Source organism: Rhea pennata, chromosome 20 (assembly GCF_028389875.1).
Source record: "Rhea pennata isolate bPtePen1 chromosome 20, bPtePen1.pri, whole genome shotgun sequence".
Lineage (NCBI taxonomy): Eukaryota > Metazoa > Chordata > Aves > Rheiformes > Rheidae > Rhea > Rhea pennata.
The window spans coordinates 10,516,692-10,535,014 of NC_084682.1; the positions used below are offsets into that span (position 1 = coordinate 10,516,692).

An 18,323-nucleotide genomic window follows, 5' to 3' on the forward strand; every position below is an offset into this window, starting at 1 on the left:
AATAGAATATGCTTAAAGTATTATGCTGTTTAAGTAATAGGCACATTGTATGGAAATACCCATATTTTCACATATGAAATTCTTTGAGTAGGCATGATTTGGCACTTGCAGATTTATTAGAGGCATAACATGCATCGTAATGTACACATCTCCAGTGGCTTCTACTACTTTTTTTCCCAGTAACCCTGCAACTTCTGATTATTTCTTCTTTTCTTGCCTTTGATTATTGGAAAATTTATTTTCGAGTAATGCTTGTTTAAAGCAAATGCACAGATTCAGTGTGTTACAGGTTATCAGCAAGCAAATAAACTATCTGTAGCCTAAGCTACAAAATTTGCATTTATGTTACAGGACTTGAATATTTTTATAGATGAACATTGATTATGGAGTGTAAAGAAGGGTCAATAATAAAGTTTTCAAAAACAAGAATGATTTTTTTCTGTGAGATTTGGAAATGTTCTGCTTAGGTCAGGCTTGAAGAAAAGTCCAGAGAAGTCAATTGAGATACATTGGCTTTAATTGGCTTTAGGTCAGCTCTTGCCTTGTCTTGTTAAATGTAAGAAATAGGTCAAAAGAAATGTCAAAGGCCAAGACTTGCTTAAGTCAAAGACGATTCTTAATTTAAACATTATGAACATATGCTGTCTTTTAAGTGCATCCTCAGTTGATACATGAAGTGTGTTTGGAAATAGTAGGGCTGACGGTATGAAATGTAGAGGAGTATGTGTGCCTCTGTGTGTGCACTCGCTTAATCTTACTCATTTTACTTGCCTGTCTTTTGATTAACTGACTTGCAGCAAAGATGCTTTTCTCCTTTTCCGGTGACCGTCACATTGGCTCGCGAGTGCTTGCCGGCCCCCTGGAAACTGCTGCCTAAAACTGCTGCTTGAAAACGGTTGGAAAAAACCCGTGATCTGTATTTTAACGGTTGTGTTTTCCTTCCCCTTCCCTTGCCCACTCCCTGCCTCTGCAGAAGGACGTCGCGCTGAAGCCGCAGGAGCGCGTAGAGAAGCGGCAGAACCCTCTGGCCAAGAAGAAGCGGGAAGCGCTCACCAACGGGCTCTCGTTCCTTCCCAAAAAGAACAGACTTCCCCACCACCAGTACAGCTCCGACCGCGAGAATGACCGTAATCTGTGCCAGCACCTGGGGAAGAGGAAGAAATTCCCGAAGGGCCTCAGACAGGTGGGAGCCGAGATACCTGCTGCCGGAGGGAGGGCTTTGGTGCGTGGTTTGCCCAAGCGGACTTCCCAGTTGGTGGGGTCACTTGCTTATATGGGCTGCCGGGTCCCATTCAGTACCATCTTCTGGTAGATGGCGAGATGAACTGAGCGGTTGAGAAGGGGCGAGAGAGCAGCGTGTTGGTGGTGGGCTCAAGCCGGTGAGCGAGCGTGCCGAGGCTGGGAGCGAGCTTGGCTGGGCACGCGGCTAAGCCCCGCTCTGCGTGCCAGGGGCAGGGTGAGGTAATTGTAAGAGAGGTGGCTGTAAATCAAGAGGAATCGAGCTCCGAGACTTGTTACTGTAGGAGGAGCTCGTTTGTAGGATGTCAGTGGTACCAGCGTGTGCTCTTCTGGTTTACTGAGCACTACTGTTAGCAAGAGCTTTCTGCCTTCCCAACACAGCTATGCTCCTAGGGCGGGAGCCGTGGTGCACGTGTGATGGATGAATGAGCACGTAGCATCCAGGATTGCCGAGGTGGAGGCTGGAGATTCTGGTCTGCTATGCAAAACTGCGCGGATTGTTTTGTTTCTGGTGTTTTAAAAAAGAAAAAAGCATGGCAAGTGTGATTTCTCTGCTGTGCAGGATGCAGGGAAAAAGATAACCATGTTCTGCTTTTATGATGAACAAATATCTATATTTTTTGTGTATGTGTTTGTTGTATGCAGAAGATTAACCTGAAGTTTGGGCATTTTAAGTATAACATGTGCCTGTGTGTTCATTTGGCTCATAGGCTGCAAAGCCGTAGCCTAAAGTAACAGTAAAGAGGCCAGAGTTGACCAGAGTTGACCTAAGTTTGAACATAATTAATGACTCTTTAGCCAGGATTTAAAACTCAAATGGAAATAGTTGACATTTATTGAACGCGTCTCTGTCTTTGGTGCAACCCAACGTTGCTTTGTAAAGAAACAGGTTTTGGAAGGTGGTGAGAATTAGCAGCTTTTCATTTTGTGAGCTCAGGAAGATGAAGGGAACTCTGAGGATGACCAGCACACTGACTTTCATTCACTTCTGATTATCCAAGTTACAGAAGTTGATAAAAATGAGTTTCCACTAGTATTTTTAAGCCATGAGCGTAGATAGAACTAGAACAAGAACTCACAGAGCATTTTAGCAATGCAAGCAATTGTGAAACACCTGTTCTACACTGCCATGCCTATTACGGTGTTATCTCTTCTGATTTAATTTTATTTTTACTTTGCACTTCAAAGGGAGATAGGCAAGCTCTTTGGGATATTTGGTGCAGAAATTGTTTTGTAGGGAGGTATTGAAGGTTGCTGTGTTGCCTCGACCATTTTCTGTGTTCCCGTACGCATTCTTTACTCTGTTCCTTTTTAGTGTGTCAAATGGTAAATGTATCTGCTTTGTGCAGTAGGAGCTGGGCTTCATCAAGCTGACTTTCTGCACTATTTGATTCCCATGACATAGCCTGCTGTCAGGTGAAACCTTTCTGCCTGGTACTTAAGCAATGAAGAATTGGCCTAGCTGCTGATGGGAGTTATTTGTGAGGTTATGTTTTTAAGAATAAATATACACTGGTTTGGAAGGTATTGAGTTGTCAAATGTCATGGAAAATGGTTTTCCTTTTAGCTGATAAATCTGAGTACTCTGCTTAATTCCTGAGGGATAAGGCTGGGAGGGAATAAAACATCTTGCTCAATATAAATTTAATACGTATGGTTGGGGTCCAGCTCCTCAGATAAGAACATTTTAGTGTCATGAAGAGTTTAGGTGCTGACAACTACACTTAGAAAAAGATGCCATGGTGTCACAGGCAAAACAGCCTCGAATCAAGGCATTTCACTTCACCTCTCCACCCTTCCTCCTCCTTCCCTTGTTTTTGCTGCACGTTGTGCACCGTCCCTGTGGTGAGGCCATGGTGCAGGGTCAGTGGCTCCTGGCTCTTTACTCGTTTTCTCTTTCCCATCATGGGTATCCCACGGACTCTGGTCCCCTCCAGGTGTCCGTACCCTGGTGCAGGTCTTCCATGGGCCGCAGTCCCCACAGACATACCTCCTCCATCCATCCCACTGATTGCCCGAGTTCTCGACTGGAAGTTACTTAATCGACTTTGTAAAATATCTATAATTATACATCACATGTGGATGGAACGGTGGAGACATCCACACTTGGACGGAACGATGCAGACTTGATGCTGTCATTCCATTCCTGCACAAAATCTTGGCTGCACTCTGTCCCAGGTGGGAAAGGCTTTATACCTGGAGATCTTGTTTGTTATTTTACCGTGGCTAACGGTCTTGTCTGATACACCTTTCTCTGAAGTCTGTTATCTGCCGAAAGTAACTCTCGCATACAGGATTTACAGTATGAAGCTCCCTCATCAAACAGTTTTAGTTGAAGGTGGCTACGGGAAGTACTGCTAATTAGTTTTCAGCAAAAATCCTTGCAGTATCCAAGCAGGTATTTATCCAGCTATGCTGAAATGCCTACAGGTTTATTGAAATCCAGAAAATGTGAAACTGTAGGTTAATTAAGGCTCATATTTTACTAGCAAGAAGACTTCTGAACTCTGCTTTGTGAGCTTTTGTAAACATACTTATTAAATGCCTTAAGGATATTTTAGTTGGCGTTAAGCAAACATAAGACTCATCAGAAAATTTCTCCAGCTTTTTTAATTTAATTTCCCTTATGTTAATTGGTAGGCAGCATGTTTTTAGGTATGTTCTTTAAAAATAATGTGGAAATCTTAAAGTGAGCCCTTCTCAATATGAAAAAGGATGCCAGAACATTGTGATGGTTTTGAGTGTGTTTTTGCTTCTCAAGGTGCAAGCAGAATGGGGCATGCTTGGAAACGATGAATTTTGATTGTGGAAGGATGGGTGGAAGAGTTAGTTGTGGTGTGTGTTACAGGAAAGGATCGTTTTCCCTCCGTTCAGTGGACATGGGAACACCTGAAGACGCTGACTTCTGCTCTCTCCACCCTTTTCCTCACTGTTTTCTTTATCGCTTCTGGTGGGAGATGCTTGTCTTCCAGCAAAGGATACTCTCTGGCATATGCTTCTGAAGCAGCAATCTGTGCGCTGGACAAGCGCGACGTTACCTGACTTGCGTATGCTCGAGAGCCCGCAACCGCGAGGCTCTGACGTTGTTAACTGGGGGCGGCTGCAAAGCCCCGGCAGCGTATCGGGTCCCCATCCCAGATGCGGTGCGGGTGCAAGCAGGGAGGCAGACGAAAAGGGGCACCTGATGAATAAAGGGAAGAAAAAAGACTGTTGAGGGAGGGATGAATTAGGAGGTAAATTTAAATGAGATAACGGGAAGGTGAGAGGAACGGCGGCGGGGTCGGGGGGGGGGGAAGCAGCCAACAGTCATTGACTGCGAGCATTAGAAACTATATATGAGCGTTAACCGCGTAGTCCATTACGTACATCGTTAAAGGGGAGGGAGGGAGGGAGGTGTTAAAGCTTTTCCTTCTCGGGAAGAAGCCCGAGATCCCGCGGGGGAGCCGGGGAGCGGGCGCGAGCCCGGGGGGCCGGCGGCGCTGCCGGCCGGCGAGCGGAGCAGGCGGGCTCGATTGCCACCGGCAGCGCGCCTCGAGCGGGAGCCGCCGGGGGTGACAGGCGATTTACAACGTGCTATTTACAGTTTGGGTTTGCAGGCTTTCAGTGACATCCGAGTGCTCTTTAGCAACTGCTTTCCGTGCTGCTTTTCCAAGAGCTGTTAATTGAAAATGAAGTTGTGGGTGGGCTTTGGGAGCGGAAGAGCAGCTCCAAGGGTTACGTGCGCCCATCGAGAGCTGCACAAGTCCTCTGGCTCCCAACTTACGATTCTCTGCAGCAGCAAGGCGGGGGAAACGCATATACTTTTGTACAATTCGAGGATTGTATATGTATATATATTGTATATACTTGGATATAGTATATACAGCAAGCATACACGTGCAATGGGTGATGAAGGCTGGACTTTCCTTTTACATAGCTGCTGCAATTTGGGAACGCCTCTCTTGCAGTCACTGAATGGAAGCGACTATAAAAAATCAGGAAGGAAGCTGAACCCTAGAAATATTCCAGGCAGCACAGTAGAGAGGTTTGCAAGCTGTGATGTATGGGCTTGGTCCAGTTTTACGCAGCTGGGGGGTCTGGCTCTGCATCACTGGTGTTAAAGGACACACTGCTCCTGGCTTGTATTGCACGGGACAGACTTGCACGCTTGAGGAGTGGCATCAGCTAGGCAACGGGGACAGCGTGTGAGGCCGTGATACCTGCGTACTGGAGGTGGATGCAGTGTTTCCCTCCCTTTTGTTTGAGAAAATATATATATATATATATATATGTATATGTATATGTATGTATACTTTTTTCCAGGATTTCTGCAGAGCCACTTTTACGTTGCCAGGTCTGCTGTTTGAGTCGCAGCCTGCGCGGCATGCTTTGATGCGTCCACGTGTTGTACGTTAAACTGAAAAAAAAAAAACGGGATTTAAAAGGAGTGCTGACACAATGAAGCTTTGTCTGCTGTGCGTTGCTATCATCTGTGATCTAAAGGCAATATTTATTTGGGTTTATTAATCTACCTTATTAACAGCATTTCTACAACACGTGCTGTGGCATACTTTTATTTGCTTTATCTCCTTTGGTGCTCGGAGGTTTTTATGTTGCTTGTACTTCTTTTTTTTTTTTTTTTTTTTTAACCACTCATAAAACCAGTTTTAGGGGAAGCTAAGCACATTAAAAAATAGATTAGAGCATTTAAAATATAGAAAGGGAAATCCCGGGCTGGTCCCAAGCACTGGCACTCCTCGATCAGCTCTGCCTGCAGTGACGTGATGCCAGCATCTCCCCCCTTTATAATCACCAGTTTCACCTGCAATTTTTCAATAAGCTTTTGAATTACACCTCTCTAAATGATACGCTGCGAATCCAGCAGGTCCTAATTGCTAATGATGGTTCTGAAAGACTTTCATTTGACTGTAATTAGGTTTGCAAGCAATCAGCTGCCCTTATCAGGATTGAAAACACATATAATGCAAAATCCAGGCTGGCGGGAACGTAGCGCTTCCTTGCAAGGAGGAGGGAAGATGTTTTATTAGCAGAAGCTGTGACATATTTTAACACCTTGAAAACATCATGTGTGAAATTAATTCCGTTCAGCATTACGCCATCTGGCACTGTTATTGTTCTGTACACATTGCTGCGTGTAGCGCGCCTTTCCCCCCCCCCCCCCGTGTGGGTACGAGCCTACATTTGCAATAGTAATCCTGAGTCAAATGGATCTCAGAGGCGGTTACGCCTGCTGGGGAGCTTAAAAATACCCCCTGGGAAATGCCCGGGGCTCGGAGCGGCGCGGCGGGCCGAGGCCGCGGGAGGCAGCGGGCCCCGTGGCGGCCGAGCCCCGCGCGGGCGGCCCGAGGAGGACCTGCAGCCCGCGTACGGCCTTGCAGCTGGAGTAGGAAATAGCTGTATTTTAGACCCGGCGCCGTGATATTGTTTAATGATAAGCTGGGGTTTTTTTGATCGTGGCTGTATATATTTTTTAAATGCAGGAAGTTTTGTTTTTCTTTTTTTTTTTTAATCCCTTCTTGGATTGAGAACTTAAATGATTATTAAATGTGCTGTATTGGGAAATGAGCCGTATTTTAAACGCGTGATGCAATCAGTTGCCGTCTTAAAAGCTCAGAAGTCCCACTGGTGAGCTTTCCTCCTCCTGGAGGAGGTTACTCTCCGTTCTGTGTGGTTTTGCAAGTCTGAATTTTCCCTTTTGAGAAAATTACGAGATATTTTTATTTTTCTTTGTGCCAGAACCTGCTGAAGTGGAACTTAACCTTTCCAAGCGGCAGTCTCCATTGCCTGCCTTTATCCCTGTTTCGTGGTCGATGGACAACGTTCGCTGGGAAAGCTTCGTTGCTAGCGAAAATGTGACATAGCTTTAACTTTTACACTGAACACATTGCACTTTTTAATAACTCAAAGGGGTGTTTTGAATCGGTTCCACCACCCGTTAAAGAGCGCGTTAGGGCCATTACTGCGTGACAATATCCACTAGTAATACAGACAAAACAAACTTGTCATTTTGTCCTGACCTTTCCATGGAACAATTTTCTCTGCTCAGTATTAAACTACAGTGAGGTTACGATGAGTGAAAATGCAAGAGCTACCCTTAAGGAAAAGCTGCTGTTGCTAAAAGAGGGAAAAAAATAGTAGAATTAAAAGATTTAATAGCAGTTGAGCTGCAAAAGTTGTTGCAATTTTGCTAGCTAGTGCTGTTGGCAGTATATACCTAAGGTTGAGAAAACCATGCAGTCTGTGACAAAATACATATATCTACAGATACCTACACACTTAATTTTGCTTTTTTAGGTGTGTTTCGGGACATGATTTGAGTCAGGATTAGAATTTTGTATTCGGATCGGTTATTGCAAAGATCATACAAATGTGTCGCGACAAACTTGAACTAACTTTCTTAAAAGTAGCTAAGCCTGTACTGAAGCCCGCCGCGCTCAGGAAAGCTTAGAAACGTGTTTTTAACCATACCTGCTGTCCTGAATATAGCTCTCTTCTTACTCTGCTGATTCTTGTGAGCAGCTCTGGTTATGTGTTTTCAAGGAAATAGCATTTTGTATTTTCTACGTTTAAAGAAGAATCGCTAGCCTAGTTTAACCGTAGTTCCTCCTAGTATGGAAGAAACTAGAAGAACATGATCTTTTCAGTGCATCAAGATGAAGACTGGGCAGTATAACTTGATTGCCTCTCTGAACGTGTCATGGGCGTAAACGTCAGCAAGGTGTGAGATTGCTTCACAGGTAAAGGAAAAAGTTGGCAAAAGATGACAGGGGCATAAACTGGCATAAAATCAATGTTGGTAGGAAATTAAGCTTAGGCCCTAAGCCTAGTGAGCTCCTGCAAGGAGGCATGGGAGAAGGAGGCAGGAAAATCACTAGTTTGCAGGCATAAGGTGAGTAGAGCTTTTTTTTTTTATATATATATATATATATGTGTACATATATATATACACACACACATATGGATGTGTGTATGTGTGTATATACACACACACATATATAAAAGCTATACCCTACTAGTGCTTCTGGCAGGAGAGCCCTGGACGTTCTCACGCCCTGTGTTCACGTTCGCCTTCCCAGGTAGTGGAGTTACCTCTAAAAATGAGAGCAGGTGCTCAATTCAAAAAAAATTGTATTTAGTACCTTTTCTTTTAGAGATTTTGGGTTGACTTTGTCTAAATATTGTAACTCAAAATATTTTAATTGTAGAGGTAGGTGGATTTTTTGGTGACCGTATGGAGCATCAAATGTGATGAAGGAAAATTACCCGTGGTACTCGTTCATTTTTGCTGGCTGAGCCAATCGTTCCGAGGTTTTACTCTGATATAGTGGAACAAAAAATCTCTTGCTTTCATAAATGAAAATCAAGAGGCAAACCAGGCAGTGGGTTAATAAAAGCGGGAATTAAGTCAAAATTACTAATCAATCTGTTTAAAGTTTTATAGCCTTCTCTGCCCTAACACATGTTCTTCTCTAGTAAAGCACCTTATTGCTTCCTGCTTGTTTACTGGCTTTTAGCAAGTCAAGCAGCTTTCAAATTGCTTTGATGGTAATTATAGAAGCTGTTCAATAGGGCTTGCTAGGTGAGGGAGAATAGCTCAGGTGTTTAAGAAATTAAATATATACAGGCATGTGTTCTGCACTTTGGTTTTGAAGAAAATGGCAAGATAGTGATGGTTTAGTGCTCTGTTGAGGAATAAAAGACATATTTGGGTGGGATGCTGCTTTTCATTTGCAAGGTTTGGTATTAGTTATATTCACATCTCTTGATGATAAATGGGAAATGTGTGTCAAAAGCTCATAATTACGAAAAGGAGTGAGCTGAGTTTCAGCATCCCTTGCGCCAAAATAAAAAGAAAAAATAAAAAGGAAAAAATGAAAAAAAGGCTCAAAAAAGCTCTTACAATTGGAAAACCTCAATTAGTCAACTTTGAGATGTAAAACCCGTGGAAGAGAGTGTGGGAGCTAAGGATGGGGGCAGCCCCTCTGCCCGGCGGTCGCTGGTGAGCTGCCGACCCTCGTCCCCCCCTTTCTTGCCGCGTGTGTAAACTGTGCTTAATCATCGAGACCTTGTCTCCCAATCCCTAATCGAGGGACAAGGCATAATCAGAGCATTTGTGCAGTGTCTGGAGATCTTCAGAGGAAAGGTTGTGTACCTGTGTGGTACGTGAATATTAGTAGTTCCTAGTACGAAGCGCCGTGGCCGTTGCAAGCCAGCGTGGAGTTTAGTCGCAAAACTAGCGCCGTTTTGACCGACGGGAGCGTAAGCATCAGGAGGTGGCGTAAAACCTCGGTTTGGCTTCACCTCAGTTAGCAATCCTAGGTTTATAAATTAATAACAATATACAGGTCGGAGGGCGGAAGGTAAATAATTATAAAACGCTTTTGAAAGATTTGAAACAAAAATTGTGGCCTGCTGTTTCCTATAAAACTTGCAGCGTATTCGGTAATGAAAAGATATTATTTTCAGTATTAAGGCTCATGCTTCCAGTGTTTTAAATGAAGTTGTACTTTAGTTTGCAATAAATCCTGGAAACGACCCTCTCCAACTTTCTTCTTTATTATAATGATACACTCCGGTGTAATTATTACTGGTGTCGTGTTATTGGTCTGCAGTAGGTACCAGTGGGTGTTTTATTTCCAGGAGCCGTAAACGCAACGGCCTCTTGCATGCAATTTTGGAACGATCGTAAAGCATTTCCTGGAGCCGAACGCCGTGAGCTTGTAGTATCTCGTTGGGGGAGAGAGGCCATACCTATCCATAGCGAGTCAAGGTTTGTAATCTTAAATCTCTCTAATTTAAATCACGAGAATCTGTTTTTTCATGAATAATTCAGGGCTCTGATTTAGAGGAGTTATTTCCAGCCCCATGTATATTAAACAACCAGCTTGTTGTGCCAGTTCTGCTTAAGACACCGTTGCTGGGGGTTTTCTCTTTCCCTCCGAAGCGATCGGCTTTGTGGTGGAAAGCAAAGCGGCGGCGATATTTCGTCCTTTTTGATTGCCTGAGGATTTGTCTTTAAACCTTGCAGGCTAACATTCGAGCTGCAGAAAAATAAACCCCTTACTACAGTAGCTCCTCGAATTCAATTTGGAGAGAGTAAACCTTGTACTATATCCATTAGGAAAATGGCAGTATTCTTCCATTTCCTGATGTTATTCAATTACTTACCCTGCTTCCTGCTTTTAGCGTAAACTGTATATTTTAGCTCATGACCTTTGACAGCAAATTGAATCAGAAGTGGAGATGCAATGAAAGATTTGTTTTTGTTTTTTTTTAAGACTCTTTAAAAGCATTGAAGTGTAAGAGAGTGTGTAATTTTTTTTTCTTTAAATAAGCTTTGCTGCGGATTTTTTTTTCTCCCCTTGGAAAAACTTTGTCCCGTTTAAGCTAGTCCCTTTCCATCTTTGCCTTGGAGAGCAGAGCGGTCTGCGGAGTCGCTCTTGTTAGCGCACGCCTGTCGAAATTAGTGTTACATATTTTAGGTAATACCAATAAAAGTGGAGTTTGTTTAATTTAGAATCAACCCCTTGTTTAGATTGGATTAGCACTTGAAGAAAAAATATTTGACTTGTAAAGTGATGCTGTTGACACGCACTGGTTATAAGTCCAAAGACATCCTGCACTTGGTTTCGCTATTATTCTGCATCCTTCGCTCTTCTTGCCCCCTCCCCTTCACTTGCGTTATTCTACCCTTTCGATCCTCTTGCACAAGTTGTAGCTCATTTACAAGCTTTCAGTCACGTTGTTTCCGTTCAAGTTGTGAGTAGTGTGGACGAGAAGCCCGCGCCGCTGTGTTCGTTGGAAGGTTTCCAGCGTAGGTGCCTCAAACACGCCTAAGACGCTGCAGAAACAGCTTAGTAAGAAAGTCGGCGCTAGGTCAGATCAGCCCAGCCGTACCCAGCTACGAGCTCGCGCTGCAGCTTCTTCACCGACAGCGTTCCCTGTCGTGCGAGCTTTTCCTACCAACAGTTGCACGAAACTTTAAAAGGTTCTTGCTGAAGGCCAGAATGTCATTGTCTTAGTTCCTCCAAAATTTATCAGTCGTGCTAACCCTGCGTCTGTCTTAGCAGCCCTCGCCTGTGCATTCAAAACCGGAGCTTGAGCAGAAGCTGGGTTCAGCCAGAAAAAAATAGGAGATGTCTTAAATTCGCATTTCTAATGAAGTAAAGAAATGGAGGTCCTTTTTCCTTCCCCCATGGCTATAAAAGCAGCTTGTCACTCACCCTGGCTTTTCTGGTCTGTTTAAACCTGGAAGGTGCTGCTTCTTTTTCTGCAGTGAACTGCAAACTTTTCAAGCCTAAAGACAATGCTAGGTCGTATTGTGGCCCGTTTCAAGTTTGCACTTGGAGATAGTCTGGCTTTTCTGTGTACATAACTTTGTAACCTGGTCCAAGAGCTCCGTTGCTTGGGGTTATGTTGCTCGGCAGGCTCTTCCCGGATGGCATTTCTTCCTTTCTTGTTCCGGCTGCAGCAATGCCAAGTGTTTGTTGAGTGGAACATCTGTCAGTGTGTTCAGATTATTAACCTAACTTCTGCTCATTTATGTTAATAAAAACATTTGAGCTTTGTAGCTAGCACGCGCAACAGTTCCTCGTGTTAGTAATCTAAATGAAATCCAACTGAGAGTGCTGCCACGTCTTACCCCCATGGACAAAGCATCATTTGATCCATATTTGTGAAGTTTTGTCGAGCTTTCTGTGCTTGCCCGCTCCTGGAAGGTGGCACTGCTTATGCGTGCTTGTATTTAATCTTCAGACACTAACGTAGTGGCTCGTCAGGTTTTGACAGACACTGGAAAATGTCTTTGCGCAGACTCTGGGAAATGGATTCCACGGTTGTTCCCAGGCTTAGCCTCCAGGATAAGCAGGCAGTGATATTTTGAGGAACGTGAACATGAGACTGGTGACAACTGGGCTACCTACTTTCTCTCCCAGATCTGCCACAGAGGTAGAGCCCTGCTGCCCAGAGGCTGTGGGATCTGCATCCTTGGAGTTTGTCAAAGCTGAGAGCCATCTGGCTTAGCCAGAACCGAAGGTAATCTTGCTTTGCGCAGTGTTTGGATGAGGTGACTCCCGACAGCCCCTGCCAACCCAAACTATCCCATGATTACACCCCAAATCTGTCCTGGGTCACGTGGAGGAGGTTGCTTGCTCAGCAACCATGAAAGCAGCTGGGGAAGTGCTCTCTGCCATTTGGATCTGTCTACAGTGATGATAAAGCCTTGACTTTACTGTTAGCAAGCAGTTTCTCCTGCCTGGAATGCATATAGTCCACTGGGCAGCAAATTGCACTTGGAGGCATGCTCCCAAGCCCCATAATCTTTTACTGCAGATACTATTAATAAAAGTATTAATTACACTGTTTTGGAATTAGAGTTTTGTAATGAAACCTCCAGCAGAAAACTCAGACCAGATTGGCTGAATGTCATGAAACCCTCCCAAGCTTGAGCTGAGAGTAAAATAAAAGTCTGATTTGCTTTAAGGTTTATGGTTAGAAGAATGTAAAACTTTTCAGCTTGTCCAAGTTTTGACAGAAAACCTCGCAGCACTTGGCAGGCCTGGCTGGGTTCCCTTAAGTGCGAAATGGAGGGTAAAACTTGGCACTCAGAGCCAAGCACCATGAAACTAAGGAAAGGCTCTCATGAACCGGGGGAAAACAGAGATGCGCAGGCTTTCTCGCAGCTATCCTGCAAATGCCGGGCCTGCGCATCGCTGGCGTGCGGGGGCTGGAGCACCCCGAAGCGCGGCGCGCGGGAGTGCTGCAGAAGAAGGTGCAATGTTAATTAATGGTTGCTCCAGAGACTCAGCTGGCAAAGGGGAGCCCGGGTCTGCCGGCTTCAGGGTGTTTTATACCAGCGGAGGATTTTGCACGCTGAGTTATTGTGTAGTTGTTCAGGACAGAAGTGAGATAACCTCTTAGAGTCTTTCTCTTGCCATCATAATGTATTTTGGTAGTACCACCGTACAGGCTGTAATTAAAAGCTATTTTGAACAGGTTTCAAAGTGCTCGTGTGGGATGGAAGAGGAAAAGCAATTTTCTCTTGTCCTTCCTTTCACCCTTGACCTGGAGCGAATACAGCCGACCGACAGGCAGAGGGAAGAAAGCTTTCGTTGTCGTCGTCGTGGCCAGGAAGACCTTTTTGGGAAAAGCAGTGCTTTTAGAGTATTCGAGAAGATCCTGCTGGCAGCAGATAGTTGCATACGTGCGTGTGCAGAGGAGGGCGAGCTGGCCACATTCTCATCATTGACATTTCTGTCCTCGAGCACGCTACAGAACTCAGATTTTTTTATAATGGTTTTGAAGCTATTTTAATTACTTCAATATTTAGAGCGTTCCATTTTAAGGATTCTTGTTTTTCTCCTTTTTATTTTTCTGCTTAAACCTCTGCACTAACTGGGATGGGGTAGGACTGGAAGGAGATAAACAACAGTCAGTGGTGGTTTGTATCCAGAGCTTTTTAAGTATAATTGGAAGACTTTTTTTTTTTTTTTTTTTTTTTTTTTTTTTAGTAAGACTTTGGAACTTGTATGAAAATCATCATTCTTGCTTTTTCATGTCAATAGGAAGCTCACTCAAGCTAATGAATGTGTTTTCCCATGGCTTTGGAGGGCTTTTGGAGTAGGGAGGAAGACACCTTTCCAATAGATTCCTTCCAGCCACTGCGTTGGGGCAGTTGGCTTGTTTGACGTTAATTTTCTGATTATGATGAATTTCAGCCATTCTTTATTGGTATTGGTGAGTGGCCAGAAAGAGCCACGTAGATAACTTGCTGTGTGGTAGAGCTGGATTTTTGGGTTTTCTCTCAAAACTCAATCTTAGGTGAGCAAACAAAACCACCAGCTCTCCCTCACCCCAAAAAATCTTCCTGAACCATTTAGTGAGCTGAAGAAATCATTGCTCTAAAATAACTTTTGGAGTCAATCCAGTTTACAAGTCAATTGAAACGCTCCTCCGAGGTCTTCAGAGTAAACATGAGTGCCCTGGGCCACCCAGAAACCTCATCAACAGTGCGACTCGTGCACCTGACATGGGCTCCACTGGAAGTCTGGGGGTATGGGTGTTGTCCAGCTTTCCATGCTTTTGCTCATGGTTGATTAATCTTTGTGCATCAGATCTCTGATCTCCCTCGTGTAGATTGGTTTGCAATCTGTGACTTAAAACCAAAAAAAAGGAATAGGTGGTGAGTATTAACCAACAGAAGCAGAGAGACCTTCATGCCACGGTGCTTCAAATCCGAGCGCGCCTTTCTTACCTCCGCCGCTCGGCCGCCACATGAAGCGGTTGGGAGTGGGGGAGGGCACTAGTCTTTCTGTTTTCACTTTCCACCAAATACCTGTTTTCTCCATTTACGCGATCCGTAGGCACTTGGGGCTGCTCAGCAGAGCTCCCATCCGCGCCGGGCCTTGTGCAGCAGCACCGTTGATAGCTCTTCCGTTGCAAGCACGGCTTTGCTTGCAACATGCTCCACCTTCCCGCTTGCTGCTCTCTCTTAAATGCTAATATATTAAGCATGGCTGCCTTTATTTATGCTTCCAGTGAACTCGGAGCAAATTCAACATATTTCAGAGGGTATTTTACGGCGGGCGCGAGCGGCTTGGCCGGCGGGTAGGCAGGCAGGGGTGTGCGGGCAGCGCGGCGGCCGGCGATGCTCCGAGGCGGCTCCACGCTGAGGCTGCAGCTCCCTCTGCGGACCGAGCGGGCAAAATGCGCGGCTGCTCCGGCGCCCTGCCCCGCGGGCCCGCGCGCCAGCCGGACAGCCCACCCTCGCATGGAATTGCGCATCTTTGGAGGGGGGCAGACTTGAATTTCGAACGTCCCCTTTCCCCCCCCGTGTTTCTTCAAAAAGGCGTTTTTGGTTTTCCGTGGTATCTCAGGAGCGTCGCAAGGAGCAGATTCCAGCTCTGATAAGACACCCGATGGAGCGCTGGTCTTCCCTGGCCGCCTCCTGCCGCCCTCACAAGCAAAATGATAAGCAAACAAATAAAAGTGGAAGTTACGGCATCAGTTGGCAGGGAATCGGAGAGGGCCAAAATGTTCCAGGTTTATGCCTTTGTTTCACCAAACTAGGACAAAGCTCTTGAAGACCTTGCTGTGAGTTTATCGGCGTGGCGTGGGCAGGCAGGCTGCGTGGCCCCACGCTCCGAGGCCAGGGAGACCCTGGAAACATTCAGCACCTTCACACGGGGCTGATTGCAGGATTGGAATTAAAAATGTAAATATTTATGGACAGGTAAGTGATGAATGCGGGACTTGCTGTGCATGTCAAACCTGATTTATGTTGCTATAAGAAAATATAAAATCTAAGGTGGGGAGAGAGAGAGAGAAGGTCTATGGAGCCACCTCTCCCTCTCCTCTTTTTTCCTGGCCATTCAGACTGAATTTGGATAGAATTATCATGGAGCCAATGATAAATCCTTTCCTCACTTTTTGCAAGCTTTTAATTAAGTTAGTTATAATTTTGAGATACTGGGAGGTGTCTAAAAAACCAAAAATAATGTTTCTAAAGGTGTCGTTAGCTTCCTTCCTTCCTTTGGGACTCAAATGGCCAGCGCCAGTGGTGTAAATGTCAGTGGCATTAATTGATTTCCTGTTCCTGGAAAAGAATGGAAAAATTAATTGTATTATTAATTATTAATTGTGAAGATGTTAATGCGATCGCAATCCATGGATAATAAGCTGTAGACGTTGTTATATATCAGGAAAGCTTACCAAAGCAACCCTAGCTTCACGTGGCCACCACCTTGAAAACCAGCTCTTAGCGTGATCAGTCAAAATATGGAAATAAGATTTTATTGGGTCATATACTGTCAAGGATTAGAATTTTTGCTACTTTTTCAATGCCATTGCAAATTAGTAACAAGAGAACTGACAACCTATATTTTGCTTGTGATCAGCCTTATTAATGTATTATTCAGCTGTGATTATTTTTTAATCCTCAAAGAAGTGCAGAAACATTTTTATGTGGCTGGATGGGAGTAGTGGATATCAATAACTTTAATGTCTCCATTATAAATCTGGATCATTTTGAAGGTTAAATGTGTCACGCTCGTTCTAGTGGAGTAACTGGTTATAAAGGGTGTAATAAGAGATATATGTATGTTAAGGGGTTTATTTTTTTTTTTTTATTTTTTTCTGAACGTTTACGGCCGTGCTATAAAGTTCGTAAAGGGCACATTTCTACTTAGTAAACATGCTTATAGCTATGGCAAGTGAAGAATAGCTGCTTCCCGTCTCTGCCGTGTTCTCCTTTTGGTGTTGAGGAGCAGCCTGGCTTTTTGTGCACGTTCACCACCGTCTTGGATTCTCCGCTCTCTAGTAAGGAATGAGTTCACACCACAGCCTCTTGTGTGTTGAAAGCACTTTATTTGCTCTTCTCCTCTATTGTGATGCTTTTTTCCAGGATTTAGTGATTTACTATCTCTGAGACCACTAATTCATCAGCCAAATGGTGGATTTGGGGAGTTCAAGGGACGGGCAGGCGTATGTGCGCGCCCAGACAGAGTGGTCACCTGAAGCTAGCTTCTGAAGAAAGCAGGTGAATTAACACCGACTCTCACAAAAGCAAGCCAAGTATTTTTCTTTTCTGAAGAGGTGATTTCTATGCACTTTCATATTTATTTCTATGTTTCATGTTTCCTACACCAGAAACAAGGATCAGCATATTTACTTTATAATGCAATTCAAATGCAAAATTCAGCAAGTTTGATAGAGTACATGAGCTGAAAACCTGCCAATTTACCGTTAACTTATTAGGCTTTTGATTCCAGCCTTTTGAAATGTAACTTTGCCAGGTGGACTCCTGGGATAAAATTGTTGCGTCCAAACGTGTCAGTGTTTAATCTCACCAGCTGAGGACAGGAGGCCGAGGGGTGGACCATGCTTTGGGAAGTGCTGTGTTTTCTGTGCGGTGGTCCACCAGCTAACTGGTTTTGAGCCACCACATCCTGCTGGATTTGAATTGCTTCTCAGCTGTTAGAAGTGCTGTGGTTTCTTTATCCCAATATCTGGGGCCGGAAAAGGAGAACACCAGAGGTGCTGGGCTGCCTCCGGGTTGGTGGTGAGTCTTGGGGCTGTTCAGCCGTCACGTCCCCAGCGGCACAACCACAGTGAAGCTCTTTCAGCTGCCTTCTGGTAGGTTTTTCTGGGCCAGTTATATTAAGGCAACTGTTCCCATCCACTTTAAGATGTCAGAGAGATAAAGGGCTCCTCGTATAACCAGAAATTTTGTCAAGTTGTACTCTGGAGACATCTGTGTTTGGTGGATGAAGACTGAAGTGTGAGTGGTGCTTGGCTCTCCCTCTTGCTTTAGGGCAGGAACATGAGTTACCTGAATATTAAAATATCTTCTTGTTTTACTACTATGAACTCTAGGGTCTATGAACTCTAGGCAAGACGAAAGCCTCAAAAGGGAAACTCGGACAGTAGTGTGTTTATGTGAAAAGTGGGTTTTAAATCTTTTGAAGGGTTGTAATGCTCTTTGCCTTGAGATGCTGATGCTGGAACTTGAAACGCAGCACAATATCATTAGCAATTAAATGTGTCTGTGTAGTCCTCTTACATCTTGTAAGGCTCTCGCAAATCAAAAGAGGGATGTACACACATCTAGTAAAATAATGATTTTGAAAGCTGAGGTTCCAAAGCCCTGCTTGCAATTCACAGGCAGCATCTTCCTGCCTGGCGTATTTGTATAAGATTTTAGAATAAAATTATTTGCCCCAGGCTTTGAACTTATAAAGGATTGACTTTTATTCTCTACCTGTGTGTTGATGATATTTTGCCTTTCTAACCCTCCTTTTCTGCAGAAGAGTTCTAAGATTTTAGCTTGTGTTTTCTATCTTCTGATTTGCCAGTATCATTCTTTTGATGGCAGAGGTTATGTATGAATAGATAGATATACAAATAACTTTAAGTGAATTGTGTATTTTAAATAGCATATACATGCTTACATATGTGAATATGTATAGGCAGTATGAAGAAACCATTTTAGCAGCTAAGTAGAAATACTTTTGAATACTGTCTTTAGAAGCCAGTAACTGAGCATAGGTGGATTGGAAAATATATTTTTGGTAGCTGTGTTTATTCCA

General features: G+C 44.2%; 1 protein-coding gene across 2 annotated transcripts in view; it reads left to right on the forward strand.

The window, feature by feature from the left end:
• AUTS2 (activator of transcription and developmental regulator AUTS2) overlaps positions 1-18,323 on the forward strand; it is a 745,402-nt gene that overhangs the window by 195,219 nt on the left and 531,860 nt on the right. For both annotated transcript variants that reach the window (XM_062592634.1, XM_062592635.1), the window contains exon 2: positions 974-1,183. In XM_062592634.1, the coding sequence (XP_062448618.1) occupies positions 974-1,183 (210 nt within the window). The remainder of the gene's footprint in view (positions 1-973; positions 1,184-18,323) is intronic.